General features: G+C 45.3%; 1 protein-coding gene across 1 annotated transcript in view; it reads right to left on the bottom strand.

The window, feature by feature from the left end:
- Positions 1 to 20,000, bottom strand: part of slc25a13 (solute carrier family 25 member 13) — a gene marked incomplete at both ends in the record, with an annotated part of 110,409 nt that overhangs the window by 29,079 nt on the left and 61,330 nt on the right. The window contains 6 exon segments of the mRNA XM_083770339.1: positions 2,432 to 2,512; positions 4,001 to 4,053; positions 9,412 to 9,570; positions 12,229 to 12,313; positions 17,476 to 17,560; positions 19,279 to 19,372. Of these exon segments, the coding sequence (XP_083626465.1) occupies positions 2,432 to 2,512; positions 4,001 to 4,053; positions 9,412 to 9,570; positions 12,229 to 12,313; positions 17,476 to 17,560; positions 19,279 to 19,372 (557 nt within the window).

The following is a 20,000-nucleotide window of genomic DNA, read 5'->3' as shown; positions in this document are numbered from 1 at the left end:
ACACACACCTCCCTTTGTCTCTTTCCGTCCCAGCCATGGCGATTATTTGATATTGAATTGATTCCTTAAAAAAGGAAAAATAATAATCTCTCAGACCTTAATGAGGTCAATTGTGTGTGTGGCTGAGTGGACAGAGTGGGGTATGTGGGCCTTCCTCTAATGACTTGTGTATCCCCAAATATTCTGCTTTAGTGAGTAGCATCAAACGAGGAGTCAGAGTGAAGAAAGGCCCCCTTTCATTTGGTCTAGGAGGCATAAGCTGGTCCAGATAGATGTAGGCTATCGTGTGTGTGTGTGTGTGTGTGTGTGTGTGTGTGTGTGTGTGTGTGTGTGTGTGTGTGTGTGTGTGTGTGTGTGTGTGTGTGTGTGTGTGACAGCTCAGTGATCAAAACCCAGCATGGGCGGGGAACAGGTAACAGATGGGGAGGGGGAGACTGGGTGTCTCAGGTAGCAGTCCCTGTCAATCTCCGTCAGTCCGTGCACGCATGCGTGTGTGTGTGTGTGTGTGTGTGTGTGTGTGTGTGTGTGTGTGTGTGTGTGTGTGTGTGTGTGTGTGTGTGTGAAAGAGAGAGAGAGAGATTGGGTACAGTATGGAAATGTGCTCGGTCTTTTCATGTGCGAGTTTCACACGTTCCATCAACAAGCAGGGCATTCCCTGCAACAGATCACACATTCCACGGGCCGTCCGCTGGACTGTGACAGCCCTTCAGAAGGCAGGTAAACATAGTTAGAGATGGTATGCAGCCTCGACACTAGATACTTTACAGCAGCGGTTCCCAAAGTGGGGTCCGGTGACCCCACAGGGGGGTCCTTGAGGGAGTTCCAAGGGGGTCCCTATACCTAAAATGATAGTTTGGAACCAACGCTCTCAAGAGTTAAATTGACATTGATTTTTACAATATAAATTGGGGGGTCCCAGAGATAGAAAATGGCATCATGGGGGGTCCGTAGACTAATGCATGTCAAACTGGGGGGGGGGGGTGCTTGAAATTAAAATGGAAAAACGGAAATCACCGCTAGAGCCATAAAAAAGATATTCTCTTATGGGGGTCCCTGGCATATCGTTTCAAACGGGGGTCCGCGGGCTAATAAATGTCGATTTAGGGGTCCTTGACCTGAAAAAGTTTGGGAACCATGCACTGCTTCCCAGTAGTATACTGTACTCTTAACACGATCTATGCCAATGTTGAGAATGTAGAGCCAGATGACGAAGCATCTCCATTCTTTGATTTCTATTCATCCATAATTAATACTATTATTATCCCATTCTGAACGGGAACCCATTTTGGTGTTAGCATCATGTCGTGCTTTAGATATTTAAAAATAGCAGATCTACAAGCTCATATCAGGTCTGCTATTTTTGAAAAATCGAAGAGCGACTGACATAGAAACATAGCTTTTTCAGAAAACTGTCAGGATGTAGAAGACGTTTATAGAATCTGATCTCAGGTCAGAATGGGTTAAACTATTATACTATGATTAGAGATGCCCCCGATAGTACAGATAGTACCGATACTTTTCCGATACCAATACAGTATCAGGCCGATACTGTATCGGTATCGGAAAAGTATCGGTATCAGCCCTTATTTGTCATATTGGTATCGGTGAATATGTCAGTCTAAGCACCGATACCACACAGGGGTAAGGGGTTGACACTGTGGCAGGTAAATACAATGTTGGGGCATGTGGAGTTTGCTTTATAGAGTTGCCAAAACTGCAAGTGCACTTTTTTTTGCTATAAACACAACACGAGATATATAGCTAGATAGCTATAAACACAACACGAGATATATAGCTAGATAGCTATAAACACAACACGAGATATATAGCTAGATAGCTATAAACACAACACGAGCGACTGTGGCTCAGGAGGTAGAGCAGGTCGTCCAATGATCCATGGGTCGGCGGTTCGAATCCCGGCTCCTCCTGTCTACATGTCGAAGTGTCCTTGGGCAAGACTCTGAACCCCAAATTGCTCCCGATGTGCTGGTTGGTACCTTGCATGGCTTCCGCCGCAATCGGTGTATGAATGGGTGAATGTAATGCACAATCTATGTAAAGCGCCTTGGATAAAGGCGCTATATAAATGCACCATTTACCATTTACCATTTTATAGCTAGATAGCTATAAACACAACACCAGATATATAGCTAGATAGCTATAAACACAACACCAGATATATAGCTAGATAGCTATAAACACAACACCAGATATATAGCTAGATAGCTATAAACACAACACCAGATATATAGCTAGATAGCTATAAACACAACACGAGATATATAGCTAGATAGCTATAAACACAACACGAGATAACAACGGTATCGGTATTCGGTATCGGCTAACACAGAAACTGTGGTATCGGGATCGGGACATCCCCAATTATTATACCATTATTATTATTATTATTATTATCAAAATGACGACTTACACATGCACCGGACAGGATCTCGGCAGGCAGGGGAACCGAGCCGTCGCTCTGTCTGGCCTTCCCTCTCACAAAGTCATTCACCTGGAGACAGATGACACAACAAACCATCGCATCAAAAACAAGCAGCAACACTTTTAACCTGTTTCACAGATTGCCTAAATGTTTCCAAATATAGCACAGTGTACAAGCTCACAACGCTATGTGGTGTGCCATATTGTGTTGCTTGTAGATTGGATATTTTAGTTTGGATATTATTTAGTTTGGTTTTAGTTTCATGCCATTCATTACATTCAGTACATTATCGCTCTTGTTCCATGCTGTATCATATCAAGCATTATGTTCATAATTATATTCCTTTAGCTTCCCAAAATCACTGACAGTGGGTAGCAGCATGTAAAGCTGCGCCCACACGGGCAGACGCAAAGATACCGCCTACCATTCATTGTCAATGGCAGCCGCCAGCGACGTGAAGATGCAACGATGCATTCCGACGTTTGTAGCCGCTGCAAAAGCTATACACAAAGTTGAGCTGGTTTCAACTTCAGCTACAAAGATGCAAAGCTACAAATACGCTAGCTTTGCATCTTTGTATGTTTTGCACAAGCCAGCATTAATTTGACACATTATTAGCAGATATGTTGTTAAAAAACGTGTGACGCGTTGTGAGCTTGTAGATCGGCTATTTTCAGCATGCAACCAAGTGTAAAAAAGACATGTGTCTTTTACTTATACTGGATCTCTTGTCCACTAGTCCCTTCATAACATTTTAGTCTAGTTTTGTAATTCGTTGACAAAATTGTCAGTATATTTAGTCTTAATCATCGTGTAGCTTCGCTTTCATTTAGTTTCCAATTAGTTTTCGTCTGTGAAAAAAGGTAGTCGACGAACATTTTCAGTCCTAGTATTAGTCGACAAACTCAACATACCACAGCGATGAGGACACTACTAAGTACTTTTCATCAAGCATACTTAGTAGAAAGTTAATAGATGTTAAAGGCCTTCCTGGACTACAAATCCCATAATGCTTCGGTGCACTGATCCTCCTTGTGGATAGGGGGAGGGCTGTTTTTTAACTGAGACAACAATGTAGTCCAGGAAGTAAATGACATCAGAGACACTGCTAAAATCTAAAAATATCTAAAACCACATATTACACACGTAAAGACCCCCAGGAAAGTGTTCTAAATCTTCTAAACGTCGTTAACATATTATATTGTTTTTGCAAAAAGGGTGAAGTGTCCCTTCAAAGGTGAGATGAGGTTACTGGAGCAGTGAAGACATCTCTCACACAACATCTAATAAATAAAATCCAAGAAGATGAAATCCAACACTGGCAGACAATGGCGTGTGTGTGTGTGTGTGTGTGTGTTTATTATTCACATGATGTGTGTGTGTGTGTGTTTATTATTCACATAATGTGTGTGTGCGCAAGTCACATAAAATGAAATCCACACAACAGATTAAATACGGTAATGGTAGACATTAGTGTGTGTGCGTGCGTGCGTGCGTGCGTGCGTGCGTGCGTGCGTGCGTGCGTGCGTGCGCACACTCTCTGAGGCTGTGACTTACTGTGAGCTTTATGGCCTTCTCAGGCGCCACACCCAGTAGCTGTGGTACCAGACCTATCATTAGGAAATGACGAGATGATTAGACAAGAGAGTGCTGCGGTCCCCCCCACTCACTCACAATCTCTCTCACACACACACACACACACACACACACACACACACACACACACACGAAGCGTGGCTGCCCACCGCATGTGTCCGACCCTGTGTGATTCCCCCCTAAACACTAATGAACTCTATTGATGTGGAGTGTGGGGACATCAGAGAAACAACAAGACGGGAGAGAGAGAGAGAGAGAGAGAGAGAGAGAGAGAGAGAGAGAGAGAGAGAGAGAGAGAGAGAGAGGGGGGGGGGGGGGGGTGATGGTGGGGAGAAAAAGAGAGAGAAGAGAGGAAGACGGGGGTGTAGGGGGGGGGGGGGGGGGGGGGGGGGGTAGAGAAAGACTGTTGCCCAGAATAGGGGGGGAGAGAAAAAGAAACGCGAATAAACCAAAAAGTTTGCACAGCCTTCAATTACAGCCCAGAGACAGATAAAAATAAACAGAAAATAATCACGTCAGACTGCAGTAAAACTTGGCCCCCCTACCCGAGTCTAATGTACAAAGGACAGATACACACAGGACTCCCTTACATTAAACCGTCAATAAACTGGAGAGGGTGTGTGACTGTGTGTGTGTGTGTGTGTGTGTGTGTGTGTGTGTGTGTGTGTGTGTGTGTGTGTGTGTGTGTGTGTGTGTGCGCGCACGTGCATGCATGTGAGAGAAACTAGGCCACACACAAAGTTACTCAATATTTTTCAAATATATAAAATCTGCACACACTTTCAATTCATTTCAATTTTCAATTCAAAGGAGCTTTATTGGCATGTGGTGAGGAAACGCGTTTACATTGCCAAAGCAAAAGTGGAGCAACACACAAACGAGATAAAACAAATGTACAAATAAATATTGAATATAAATAGGAATTTAGTTTGTTGCTGCGAGAGTGAGGTCTATAGCCAACACACAACTCGGGATTCCCGGATCGCTGCCCTCCACAATTTCCTATCCAACATCAGGTTCTTGAGCTCTGCAGTGTTGTCAGCCAAGCTGTCGCGCCGCAGCACGTCTACATATATGCTTCTTTCCCCTCCTGGCTTTGCCCTGAGTTGGCTCCCATAGAGTCAATTTACTTGCCTCAAGTTCTGGGTGCCTGACGCAGTGCCCTGCCAGCCTCATCCTTCTCTCTCTGACTTTGTCCCCTAGAGGTCCACATTTCTGATGCGGTCCGTCCATGTGACACCTAGTGCCATTCGTAGCATTCTTGTGTCGACTCCATCCAGGGCTTTTTCCTGTTGTACTGTAAGGGTCCATGTCTCGGCCCCATACAGCAGTACTGACTCCACTGTAAGGGTCCATGTCTCGGCCCCATACAGCAGTACTGACTCCACAGTAGCTGTGAACAGCCGGCTCTTAAGGTCTTCTCCCATCTCTGATTTCCACACTCTCCTCATCCCGTGCAAGGCTTTCCAGGCAAGTGCTCTCCGAACCTTCAGATCCTGTTCAGTTTAGGCAGCCCAGGCCCCGAGGTACTATATATATATATATATACTTGTATGTAAATAGGAATAAAGTAAAGGTGTAAACAGAGCTGGGTTACATTAACACTTTGGGAAATAAAAAAGATTGTTCATTTTCTGGCAGAGATAGTTATACATCCATGTAGGAGACGTTAGCTTTTTTACTTTTGAAAGTTGACAGCAATATTTCAATGTTTTTGCATTCACTTTGTATAAAAAACATTAGCGACAAGTAGCAGCAATTTATTCAATTTATATTGTGATGCTATCTATATGCTGCTGCATTGTCTGTAGGGAAGCCAAACCAAAAATAAGTTTTACTCTTATGTACCTGTACACAAGATGTAACAATAAAGTACAACCTTGAACCTTCACATTTTAATTGAAGTAAAGTTAGTTGATTTCTATGCGCCGAGGTCATTTGCTGTAAACAGTTTCTCTAACACACATGCAAAAGTCCCTGCATTAACATTATGGGAAAATACGCCACATTTATTTGACTCTGTGAATTTGGGAGAATTCACACGACAAAATCATAGTCTGGAGGTAACCATGCAATTCCATGGCCTCGGTCGCCTGCTTATTTTGCATTCTACTCTGCCCATATGTTCTTCCTCCTTCTTGCATTAAAGGAGAATTACATACTAAAAGGCTTTCTTACCTTTCTTTGTAGTTGTTACGTTAAGAGGTCCAGGTGTTATTTTGTGCAAAAGCTCCTTATTGGCTATTTCCCTACCATAAGCCCTAAATGAATTGCATTTAATTGAATGGGGCTATGGGGGTGTCACCTGTCTGCATGTCCGTCTGTCAGGAGCCAGGGGTTGTCTTTCTGTCCATTTGTCTAGAACAACAGTGGTTTTCAACACTTTCCATTTGATAGGCCCATTAATTATTCGGCATTTGAGCCACGGACAACTATTTGATGACATACAGGGCTGTATTTTGCGTGTCTTAAGTACCAGGTCTTATTCCCTAACTTGAGTAGACTAAAGACCTGGAGGCGTGATCAATGCCATTTGGCTATTCTGAGTGGCCAAAGAGCATTGATCACGCCTCCAGGTCTTTAGTTTACTCAAGTTAGGGAATAAGACCTGGTACTTAAGACACGCAAAATACAGCCCTTAGCCTCTCGGACACAAAACCATAGAATATTTTGTTATCGTTGTATAAGACTTTGTCTACAATTCTGGGCTTTTGGCAAAAATGTCGATCAAATAACAATTATTATACATTCTCTACTTGTGTAGACTTCTTGTGTATGACGTAATGCAGATGTTTAACAACAATGTAACAATGTAAAATTTACACTCTCAAGAGTTAAATATCTACAGTATTAAGGGACCATTTTGGTTACCAACTTTCCATCACTTAGCCATGGGGGACCACCTGGAACCGCCTCGAGGACCACTCGGTAGTCCCTGGACCGCCGGTTTGAAAACCACCGGTCTATAAGGCCGCACTCCGCTCTTTGAAGCCTTTGTGCGTCTGATAAGACACTTGAGCATGCATGGGTTTCCTCACAGGAGCCTCTCTGCCCGTCAGTCAGGTTTCCTCATGGGAGCCCCGCCGCCGTCAGTCATAATCCTGGGATTTCCAAAAAAGGGACTGCCGCCATTCCAAAACACCTGATATGTTTTTTTTTTAAGATGCATCTCTATACCCCGCCCCCCTACGCCCCAACCCCTACCTCTAAGGACAGGGCAGGTAGTCATTAGGGGATGTATAGTTGCACGCACACAGGTACATGGATACGTGCTTGTGTAATTGTGGGCTTGCATGCCTGTGTGTAATTGCATGTATGCGTAATTGCGTGTGTGCGATGTGCGTGCGTGTGTGTGCGCGCATGCATGTGTGCGTGTGTATGTGAACACTTTTAGTTTATACTTTGTTTTTCATGGATTAATGACCATGCAAAAGTAGCAAAAAATGCCATGACTTTGCAGGTACGAAGGTCTCCTCTGTGCGTGAGTATATAGAGCGTCGCAGTCCCACCCCCCTGCGAGGACACCGGAAAATAATTCCCCATTCATTTCCCCCATAGATGTTTTAAAAAGTATTTATTTCAAGACCTTTAAAGCCTCAGACAACGCCAACTCGGCAGGTGACAACTCACACACAATAAACACATTTTTTTGGGGCCGAACAGATACTTAGAAAGACGAAAAAAGAGGCTTTTTTGATTGTTTTTCTTCTTTCTAATTATTTGTTCGGCCCCCCAAAAAAAATTTGTTTATTGTCCCGAGTTGTCACCTGCCGAGTTGGCTTTAAAAGATATTTAAATAAATACTTTTTGAAACGTCTATATGGGGGAAAATGAATCAAAGGGGAATTATTTCCTGACGCCCTCGTCGTTCTGAAAGGGGGCGGGGGGGGGGACTACGGCGCTCCGTAGACCAGTCCAGACAGGCATGGGTCAGCGTGACACCAGCATGCATGCCGTGCAGTGAAAACGGGCCTAGAGGTATATGAGGCCATGTGTGTGACATTCATTGTCCTGCCTCTGAAAGTCCCAAAGCTTTGCAAGTAATCACTTCAAAAGGAAACAGGTCAACGCAGGTGAACTCACTCACGCCCTCCTGTCCAATCCCTCACTCCCCCCCCCCGCTCTTCAACCCTTCCCTTCTCCTTTCTTGTTCCCGATTGTCGTCGTCTCCTCCTCCTCCTCTGCCCCCCTTTCGTCTCTTCTCGTCTCTCTCGTCTTTCTCCTCGCCTCCCCTTTCATTTTCTAAAACGTCTTGTCTTTTGTGTAGCTTGCGGCAAGTGAAGTTTGTTCTGCAAACTTTTTAACCGTGAACACAGAATTGAGGTCAGCGTGTGGGCTTTCCTTCTTGTTTTGCTTTTTGGGTGGCAGGTTGGGTATGGCAGCCACGTACTGTAGCGTGCGGTGAAAGCCGGATCCTTGTGGGGCCAGACCTGTAGCAATCCACCACAACCTCGCTAGAGAAACGGCTGGATGGCACTTATACATCCGCCTTCTAATGAGAGCGCAAAAATCTCTCTTGGAAGAGAAGAGCCACCCATCGACTTCTCTAATATTTTCTTCACTAAGAGGCCCACTGCTACAGAGCTGATCATGAGGTTATATCTTCCCTTCTTCTCTGGAATGCTGCCAAAAGGAGACCAGAGGTATAGAAAACTGTCGTTCCCTGATGGCGTGGTTTGTGAAATCCGTGATCTCGATTGCGGTCGAAAAATTACGATCACACTAGTCTTGCGTTGCCAGACGATCACCGATGTGTCCGGTGACATCTAAATTCATCGTGCACTCGTGAACGAACAGACCAGAGAAAAACGTACACACCCCGGAAATACTAATCTTTGAGCTAAAGCAGTGGTTTTCAACCCTTTTCATATCAAAAGGCCCATTATCTATTTGGCATTTGAGCCATGGACCACCGTTTGATGAGATTTAGACTCAAAACGTATGATTTTGTCCACAATTCCATGCTGAATTGAGCTGGTTACCATAGGAGAGATAATAGACAAACTATGTTGTGTTAGTACTACCTCAAAAGCAGGGCCGGAAAAAGGTTCTGAGAACCTGGTCTGAAACCGTGCCGTACCGCGCTGTGCGCTGTGGAAACAAACCCAGAACTAAAAAAAACTATTATTCTACATTCTCTAATTAGACATCTTGTGTAAAGTAAGTAATGCAGACGTTTAACAATAATTGAACTCTTGGGAGCGTGAAATGCGGGTCCATTTGGTTTAATTTCACGCTCTCAAGAACGCTAGACATGAATGTGCAACCGTGGAAGGGAGAGAGAACACAAGCGTGTGTGTGTGTGTGTGTGTGTGTGTGTGTGTGTGTGTGTGTGTGTCTGTGTGTGTGTGTGTGTGTGTGTGCTTACGCACCTCGATAGAGGCCGAAGACGCTCTCGTAGCGCACCACCTTCTTGAAGCAGTCGAAGCTGTTCTTGTACATGAGTTCCCCGACCAGCGAGCCAGTCGTCCTCTGGTTCTGCATGCGCGTCTTCACCAGGTCAATGGGGTAAACCGCCGTGGCGCCCACAGCTAGAAAAGGACAACAGAGGCATAGAGCCATTACACGTGGAAACAGGTTAAACGGTCTTGTTTTGACACTTGGGGAAAAGGCAATAAAACACATTCCCTCCCGTTACCATAGGCTAGTGAGGCTAGTGCCAGTGAAATGTGCGACATAATGAAAGAAGGAGAGCCCTCAACATTTGGCATCGACCGGGTTAACGGTGCCGGAGATTAGCTGGTAACGGATGGACAGACGGACACACACACACACACACACACACACACACACACACAAACGGACGGAGTACAAAACATACTCTATCCCCATGCCTTCGGCCTGGTGGAGACAATTAGCATTTTGGACGGTAGGACTAATGGGACATCTTTTGGACTATTGGGGTTTTGGAACGGGCTAAAGTAACCCATGTTACCTTTTGGAAAACAGGCCGTCGGAACAATGGGCAGGCCCCACCCACATATAGACCCTTTTTAAGACCCGGCCCGGCTTGTTCACATTTATTTCATAATTATTAAGACATTAACAAATGTAGTTGGAAAAACTGAGTTAATGTTGGCTAAACGTCATTGCATAATTTCTGAATTTTGTTCTGAAATCAATCTTTTTTTCTCCCAGGGACCGTTTACGGGTTTATTTTTCAAATCGATCCACACTTTAAAATGCATTTAAACGCAACAATAATATAATTGACAAAATAACTAACTATTGACTTGCCCCTCCCAAGCAAGTTGCAAGTTGCAAAAATACAATAAAATCCTACTCAAACCTCAAACAAATCACAGTATGCTTTAAAAGTATGCCTATAGTCAGAATTTACCTTTTTTAATGTATGTATATACAGTATAATACATTTGTTGCTGTCAACAAAATTTTTGAGGTTATTGATTTTTTTATTGATTTCTTAATAAATCATTGCTATTGAACAGTGTTTAATATACACCCTTTACATCTGTGTGTTGGTTAAACAAATATGAAAATATGAAAAGTAGTAAGAAGGGCTTGGGACAAAACCTCTCAACTCCATTGGACCCTCAAACTGTCTGCTAAAGCAGCCAACTCCACCACCTCTCCACGTTTATTATTTTCAATTATTCACTTATAACTTATTCTATGCTTGTGTCCGTGTAATTAGCAGCCTATAATAAGTCATGTCTGGCACCGAGTGATCACGGCAGCCTCAGAAAACATAATCATCTGCCCAAAAGAAAAGGTTGCTTTAAGAAATGGCCGGTAGTGAAGTCAAGCTTACCTCAGTATACTGAGTCAATGGGCTAAACATGACAGAGCACTAGTATGGTACTTTAAATGCGTGGTTAAAGGCCTTTTTAGAGGTGAAAATGTCAAGACACAATAAGGCATCGACATTCATTTTGGAGAATAAATACTGTGATCTGATACTGTCTGTATTACTCTACTTTTTACATGTTGACGAAATCGTCAATATATTTAGTCGTAGTTTCACTCATCGTAGCTTCCATTTAGTTTTCGTCTGCGAAAAAAGGCAGTCGACGGACATTTTTTCTCTCGGTATTGGTCACCGATACAAAAAGCACGCAGACAAAAAAGAAGTGACCCAGGGTGACGGGCTTAATTAGAGAGAGAGAGAGAGAAGGAGACACAGACAGAAGGAGCGGCAGAGACGTTGTTCGACCTCTACCTCCTCATTAAACTGTCTCCTACTATGGGATGGAAGGAGGGGAGGACAAGGGAGGGGGGGAGGACAACGACGGGGGGGGGGGTTGGGGGGGAGAACAGGAGGCAGTCTGGAGCCAAAACACAAGATCTAGGCACCTCCTCGCCCTCACCCACCCCTCCCCGCTCCTTCTGATAACTCACACAGGTAGTCGGGGGTACAAAAGAATCCACACACACAGGAGGCTTTTCCCATGGCATGCAGACAGGAGAGAGGAGAGACAGACAGACGGACGGAGGGACAGAGAAAGAGAGAGAGAGAGAAAATGACAAGAGCGGGGAACGCGAGGACGAGAGCGAGAGAGGGAGCACTTCTCTTTAAGCAGGGTAGCGATCGTCCCTCGTTCTAAAGCGAGGGGTGGAACGTCAATAGAGAGGCCATTGTCCTCGCTCCCTCAGCCCTTTCTTATCCCATTTCGACCCGAGGAGGACGCGTCTGTGTCGCCCCCTCCGTATAGCTTTCAAACCACTTTTAACCGTCCATTAAAAAATAGCAGATCTACAAGCTCGTAGTGCCTTGTAGATCTGCTTCGTTTTTTAATCGTGAAAATGTGCCGCAAATCTTTGCATACCGGTATATATTTTTTCACGGTGAACGTTCAGATGCAGGGGGGGGGGGGGGTCGGCATGCCAATGTAATTCCAAGGGTTCTTGACATGAAAATGTTTGAGCGCCGCTGATGGTCATAATGGGTTATGAGGACAGCAGGGGGGTGGTGGGGGGTGGGGGGTGGACGGGGGGTGGACGAGGGGTGGACGGGGGGTGGACGGGGGGTGGACGGGGGGTGGACGGGGGGTGGACGAGGGGTGGACGAGGGGTGGACGAGGGGTGGACGGGGGGTGGACGGGGGGTGGACGGGGGGTGGACGGGGGGTGGACGGGGGGTGGACGGGGGTCAGGTTGATGGTAGATATACGTGGGCGATGGCGGGGTGAAGGTATGCAGAGAGAGGAGCCAATGGGCTGTGACTCTTACCGCCAGCCACGGAGCCAAGGGTGAACCGGTAGGCCGACTCTGCCACCTGGACGAGGATGGGACGGGACGGGTCCCCGCCCGACTGCTGCTCGCCCCCACACGGAGAGGGAGAGAGAGAGGGAGAGAGAGAGAGGGAGAGAGAGAGAGACGGAGAGAGAGAGAGAGCTGAGCATACAGAGACTTGCTGAATATTGCAAAAAGACATTGGATCGCACAGATATACGAGCAGGCGGAGACGAGACAAATCTGTAAAAAAGAAATTATGAAACATCGAATCTATTTAACCCATTCCGACCTGAGATCAGATTCTAACGCACAGAAGAATGGTGGTTCTTTAATGCATTTTTGACCTGAGATCAGATTCTAAAAATGTCTGTTTGAAAATGACAGTTTTCTGAAAAAGCTATGTTTCTATGTCAGTCGTTCTTCGATTTTTCAAAAATAGCAGACCTACAGGCCTGTAGATCTGCTATTTTTCCAATAGCTAAAGCATGACATAATGCTAACACCAAAAGGGGTTCCCGCAACAACATTTATTAATTCCCTTCATTACTCCATTAGACCCCGCCGGCCATCATAGACTCCACGACTCGTTTCCCACAATTCCTTGCATATGATATGCCACACAGCCGGATTCACAATATTTCGGAGCTTGCAAAGCCATTCAAATCAGTCCATTTCAATCAATCATTCATCCTCATCAATATTCACGTCAATCGTGACATTAGAAGCAATAATAATTGACTTTGTATAAGCATAAGTTTTCGTGATTTTACATTTTTTACAGCAATCCATAATCCACATTCATTCATGATCATCCTCTTATCTCTTTTTAATGGGAAGACATTTGATATTGGATCGTTTAGATCTGGTCAAATGAAGATATTGCTTCCGTTTCAAATTGAAGGTGCAATAATAAGTAATACAGTCTTTAAGTAAAACAATCATTGCTTAGACAGAGTATTTGTTGAGTAACAAATGCTCAGCTCGTTAAAAGACATAAAATAAATGTAACATGTTCAGGTTGGGATACCAAGTCTATCCAATCATGAGACAGGAAACGCATATACAGGAACAGGTGCAATTGGAAGAGAGCAGACAACATGTTAACTGGAAATCACACAACAATTTGAAGCCGATACATCGGTACTCTCTCCCGATTGGCTGAAATTGGCAACCCGCATGCATGCAAATGTATTTCCTGATTATTAAGGTATAGGGAGGGGCCTAAAACAATGATGATAATGACGTTGCACCAATTCAGGAAGTAGCCAGCTGAGGTATTGCGTAATAAGGCGGTGTTATGCTTACTGTACATGGAGGAAGTACAGTAAAGGCTGCAGAAAGTGGCTATCATAGTAGGCAGAATACGGAGGAAGAGGTGTGCAAAATGTGGAATTGTTTGGAGCATGCGTGGGCGAGTGTACCCCGGTCCCCAGTGAGCTGTTGTGAATTAGCGTAGCTGGATATCATAATTTCCAGTTATTTTTCAATGTATTTCTATGGGGGGGGAGTCGGACGTCTCCAGATTCCCGCATAGAGCGTCACAATAGAGCATCGCAGTCCCTCCCCCTTTCAGAACGACGAGTGGCCCAGGAAATGAAATGCAATGCATTTCTCCCATAGGATTTTCTTTAAGTATTTATTTAAAGACGGTTACGCCGCGGACAAAGCCAACTCGGATCGTGACAAATCATGACAATGAACACAATGTTTTGGGCCGATCAAATAATTTATAAGAAGAAAAACAAAACAAATAGTGTTGTCTCCTGCCTTTATTTTCTTCTTTCTAATGATTTGATCGGCCCAAAATATTGTGTTCATTGTCATGATTTGTCACGATCCGAGTTGGCTTTGTCCGCGGCGTAACCGTCTTTAAATAAATACTTAAAGAAAATCCTATGGGAGAAATGCATTGCATTTCATTTCCTGGGCCACTCGTCGTTCTGAAAGGGGGAGGGACTGCGACGCTCTATACCGCCCCCTTTCATGGCGACGAGCGGCCCCGAAAATATTTTTTTCCATAGACGTTTCAAATAGTATTAATTTAAAGATCTGTACGCCTCAGACAAAGCCAACTTGGATCGTGACAAATCATGACAATAAACAACAATATTTTGGGCCGAAAAAAAAAAAGAAAGTGTACCCTGCCCCTTCCTTCTTCTTTCTTTGTTGTCGTGATCCCAGTTGGCTTTGTCTGAGGCTTACAGGTAACGGAGCTAATACTACAAGAGCATAAAGAAAAAAATAAGAAAGGCCGCCACCACACACACCACTGCATAACATATACACTACACACTGTACATACGGAAGGGCAATAAGCAAGAGGTAGACGGCCGCCACACATATCATGAGGATTAAAACAGCGGTATACAATGATGGTACGTTTAAAAGCCTCATCACTGCATATAGACGAGTCAATGGATTAGTTTCAGTGACTTCAACCCATTCTGAACAGGAGCCCATTTTGGTGTTAGCATCATGTTATGCTTTAGCTATTGAAAAATAGCAGAAAAGAACGACGGACATTTTTAGAATCTGATCTCAGGTCAGAATGGGTTAATAAAGACCAGTGTGTGTCCAGTGGAAACCTCGTATGAATCTGATCTCAGGTCAGAATGGGTTAATAAAGACCAGTGTGTGTCCAGTGGAAACCTCGTATGAATCTGATCTCAGGTCAGAATGGGTTTAAAACACCACTGTGCCCCAACGTCGACCACAAGTGGTACCTGTTGCTTTGTCTTGTCTGCCCAGCCCTGGCCTCTTGACCCTGGGGAGAAGGGGGGGGGGGGGTCGGAGTATGTGAGTATGTATATGTGAGGGGGAAGGGGGGCGGTGGGGGGGGTGGGGATCTGGGACAGGTTCACCTGTCATAGCCTACTCATAGACCTCACTGACCACCATCTGGGCCCCAGACCCCCTCCCCTCCCCTCCCCTCTCCTGTCTGTGTCTGGCCCCTCCACCACTTCCTCCTCATCCCTTTTTGCTCCCCTGCCCCACTGTGAACGAGGTTTTGACAGCAAATTGTTAATTTTAGTTTTAAGTCATAGGGCTGTATTTTGCGTGTCTTAAGTACCAGGTCTTATTACTTAACGTAAGACCTGGAGGCAAATGGCATTGATCACGCCTCTTCAGGTCTTAAGTTAAGTAATAAGACCTGGTATACTTAAGACACGCAAAATACAGCCCATTGTCTCTTGAATGGTTTTCATTTAGTTTTGAGTCACATTTTTGAGTTACCCGGAATGCTTTATAGCGTTGGTCTGGTTGTAGTCGAATAAATATCGCCGCGACGCGCTGTGAGCTTGTAGATCTGCTATTTTCAGGATGCAACAGAGTGTTAAATGACGTATGCTGGATGTTTTGTCCACTATAGTCCCTTCCTAACATTTTAGTCTGGTTTTTTATTTGTTGACAGAATTGTGGATATATTTAGTCTTAGTTTTAGTCATCATAGCTTAGTTTTCATTTAGTTTCCATCTATAGTTCTCGTCAGTGAAAAAAAAGGCATCGTATCGGTCGACGAAATCAACACTGGAGCGGGGGGGGGGGGGGGGGGGCTGCGGTGGGGGGTGTGGGGGGGTTGTGAGAGGGAGAGGAGGAAGACAGCACTGTAGCTGACAAGTGATAACGAGCGAGGGCGGTTTGCCAGACCTAGAGAGATAGAGGAGAGAGAAGGAGAAAACAAGACTGCCAAAAAAAAAAGAAGAAAAAAAAAAGAGAGAGGAGGCAAACAGAATAGACGATGGAGACAGAGAGAGACACAGAGAGAGAGAGAGACAGAGAGAGAGAGTGTAGCCAGCGCGGAGAGACAGCGAGGAGAAAAGGGTTCCAGTGAACTGGCGGCCAGCCCGCGAGGCCAAACCACATTGGGCCTAAAGCGGCTCATTGTGGTAGGACTGGCGTCTGTGTGTAGCTCTGAGAGGCCCCTCGGCTCCCCGCTCCCCTTTGGCCCCAGCTCTTTGCTCCAACATGGCCTCATGGCCAGCCATGGCTGAGGAGCACTGACTGACTGACTGACTGACTGACTGCAGCCACTGCTGCTGGAACCCACCCTGCAACGCAAACGCTGACCAAAAAAAAAAAGAAGAAACGTTTGTCTGCCTGCCCAGCTGTCCATCTAGCCTTTTATTTCTGTTATTCTTTTTTCTGTCCCCCCCCCCCCCCCTTCTAAGACAACCCCCCTCCCCCCCACCACCACTACCCCTCATCCCCAAATATTACCCTCACTTCTTGTAGTGCTAGATATACGTCTATTCTATACGTCTATTCTATTCTATGTGAGCACACTTTTCTCTTCTTACTCCCCCCCCCCCAGTTTCTTTTGGAAGACGTCAACCACATGTCAGAGAGAGAGAGAGAGAGAGAGAGAGAGAGAGAGAGAGAGAGAGAGAGAGAGAGAGAGAGGCCTTAGTGGTGTTTTCTCCCAGAAATGTCTCCCAGAGGTCAGGTCTACGATGGGAAGCTTTTCTCAAACTCTCTCTTTTTTTTTTTTTTTTGGCTTTGGTTGTTTTTCCAATGAACTTTTGAGACTGACCAGGCCGACAAGAGTCTGGCTGACCGGTATTCTGGGACAGACACACGTCTTGTGGTCCAGCTCATTTATGATATGTCTGACGTGGATCTGTACAGTATGTGTCTCTTCCCCCATTGTCTTTCTCTTCTGCGTCAAAATCCTGACTGTACAAACACAAGTCGATAATAAATTGTTTACCGAAAAGGGTTGGAAAGTAAATTTGGATTGACAAAAGTCAATCCAAAGGGAGGACAGGCTTTCCCCTGGACAGGAGCTAGTGGTTTTCAACCCTTTTTCATTTCAAGGTCCATTATTTATTCTGCATTTGAGCCAACGGACCACCATTTGATGAGATTTAGCCTCGTTGTTGTTGCTGAATAAGATGTTGTTCCATTGGTGCCATAATAGGAGAGAAAAAAAACGTTGATAAAAATTACAATTCTACATTCTCTAATTGTGTAGACTTCTTGTAAATTATGTAATGCAGATGTTTAACAAAAATGTAACTCTTGAGAGTGTAAAATGAAACCAAATTGATCCGCAAGGGTCCATTTGGTTTCCTTTTATACACTCAAGAGACCACCTGGAATCCCCTCAAGGACCACTGGTTGAAAACCACTGGACAGAAGGAACCATTGGACGTGTGCGTCAAAAGTCGTTTGGAGAGGAGAGGAAAAGCATGGAAGGGACATACCGGACACGGCAACATGGGTCTTCATTATAGTCTGTACCTGTCTCTGGACATCGGCCAAGTTATAGGGCAGGGCGCCTTCCTCCAGAGGGGCAATCTTCTCGATGTCCACCAATCCAACACGTCTGGAGGAGGTTCAAGTTCAGGTTCATCGGAGGAGAGAGAGAGAGAGAGAGAGAGAGGGAGAGAGAGAGAAGAAGGGTGTCATGTACCTTTCAATTGCCACGAAAAAGGCTTATAGTGTTTCAACCCAAATGCATCAAAAATTACTCAACGTGTGACCTTTTCCTGAAGCGGAGCAAGTCGTCCCGTGTGACATGAATTTACAGTTCAAGAGGACACTCAATCCTCTCGTCGTCATGTTTCGGGGCCATGTGAAAATATGGTGGAAGTCGAAAGAATTCCATGACCTTGGCGCTGGGGCGTGATTATTACAGCCGTGACACCTGAATCTAAAGGAGAGGAACGACTCCATCCCCGTCGTCCAAACATAACAAAAACATCAAACCTTCGGATATAGACCCCCCCCATACACACACACACACACCCCCAGCTACACACACACACACACACACACACAACTCCCCCAACCCACCATCATCAGGTTTTTCCACTGCATCTCCTTACCACGGCAGATTTCCCAGGCTCAAAGGAACAGGGAATAGCCAAAAATGCCCCCCCATCACCCTTTTTTCTTCGATTATTGGAGCAATTATTTCCCCGCATCTCCCAATCAAGGGGACTGGGGAGGGGGAAAGGCTATTAAAGTATCCCATTGCTCAGAAATAATAATCAGCTGCTGTGTCCCATGCAGGGCCAGGGTTTAGAAATTACCAGTGTCCCCCCCCCCCCCCCCCCCCGGGTCAGCATAGCAAGGCTAGACGCATAGGAAAGAAAGGGAACGTGAGACGGATATGCGTACAGCTGTTGTTATGCAATGAATCATATGGGCGAGGAGAAGAAGAAGAAGAAGAACCAAGGGGGCGCTCCTAAACGTTGAAGCACTGCAGGGCCCTAGTGGTAAGAGGAAGGTACAGTAACTATATATATATATATATATATATATATATATACATACGACCGCTGGCTACGTGCCGCTTCTCCATACTGCCGATGGTCAACTAAAGAATGTTTGTGTGCCTGTGCCTGTGTCTATTCTGGGAGCCCAACATGACTCAGCCGTCTGAGTGGGTAAAGGGTTCGAGTGGAACAGTTTTGTCTAGGACAGGGCAAGGGGGGTTCCCAAACGGCGGTGCGCGCACCCCTTTGTGGTGCGCGCGCAACATGAAAAAGGAGCAGGTTTATTATGGCGTTGTTTAATCTGGTAAAACACTGTCGTTAAGGAGATATATAGAGCAGCTGCGGGAGTATATACAGCAAGCTGCGTGTCGGTGCAGTGACCTTCTGTGATTATTTCATATTAATCCATTTTGGTGTTTTAAACATTATGTTATAATTTAGCTGTTGAAAAATAGCAGATCTACGAGCTCGTAGCGCGCCACTAGGTCTGCTATTTTTGAAGAAATCGTGAAAACGTGGCGCAAATCTTTGAATATATATTTCAGAGCGAACATTTTTAACCAAAATATTGGCTTCTGGGGGGGGGGGGGGGGGGGCCTGGAGCTACATATTTTGAGATGGGGGTCCGTGGCCCAATAGAGATAATTCTGGGGGTCCTTGACATGAAAAAGGTTGAGCACCACTGACATAGAAAAATGGGTTTTTCTCAAAAATGTTAGGATTTAGAAGGTTTTGTGTGTGTGTGTGTGTGTGTGTGTGTGTGTGTGTGTGTGTGTGTGTGTGTGTGTGTGTGTGTGTGCGCGCGTGTGCGTGCGAGACAGACCCGCGGGGTTCGTTCAGGTCAGCCAGCTGAAAGAGAATGTCCACCTCCATGGGCGTGACCTGGCCAAACTTCTGGGCCGCCGTCATGAACTCCTCTAGAGAGAGAGAGAGAGAGAGAGAGAGAGAGAGAGAGAGAGAGAGAGAGAGAGAGGGGGGAGAGAGAGAGAGAGAGAGAGAGAGAGGTTTTACTTTCAATATCATTTTATATTTTCGACAGTGGTGGGGGAGAAAAAGTATAACCTGACTTCCTCCTCCCTGCTCCCCATCTGGTCTCTCTCTCTCGGGCAGAGACGATGCACTCCGATAACAAAATGCTGACCGGAGCGACTATGCGGCCTCTAGAGGGCGCTAGAGGGAGGGATAAACGCGAGACCGGGGTGACGTATTGAGGCGCCGCCACGGCGCAAAATGTGAACGCAAGCTAACAATAGACTACAGATTATTTTGTTGTCCCGCTGCTTCCAGTTCTTCATCGTTTCTGCTTGAGAGAGACCAGATCAAGGTATAGGAGGAGGAGGGAACTACTCAAATGTTTTACTTAAACCCATTTTGACCTGAGATCAGATTCTATAAATGTCTTCTACATCCTGACAGTTTTCTGAAAAAGCTATGTTTCTATGTCAGTCGTTTGATTTTTCAAAAATAGCAGACCTACAAGCTCGTAGCGCGCCACTCGGTGGCGCGCTATGAGCTTGTAGATCTGCTATTTTTTCAATAGCTAAA

The sequence above is a fragment of the Protomyctophum parallelum genome (assembly GCF_964188405.1).
Source record: "Protomyctophum parallelum genome assembly, chromosome: 1".
NCBI classification, from domain to species: Eukaryota; Metazoa; Chordata; class Actinopteri; order Myctophiformes; family Myctophidae; genus Protomyctophum; species Protomyctophum parallelum.
This window is presented reverse-complemented; position numbering and strand designations above follow the sequence as displayed.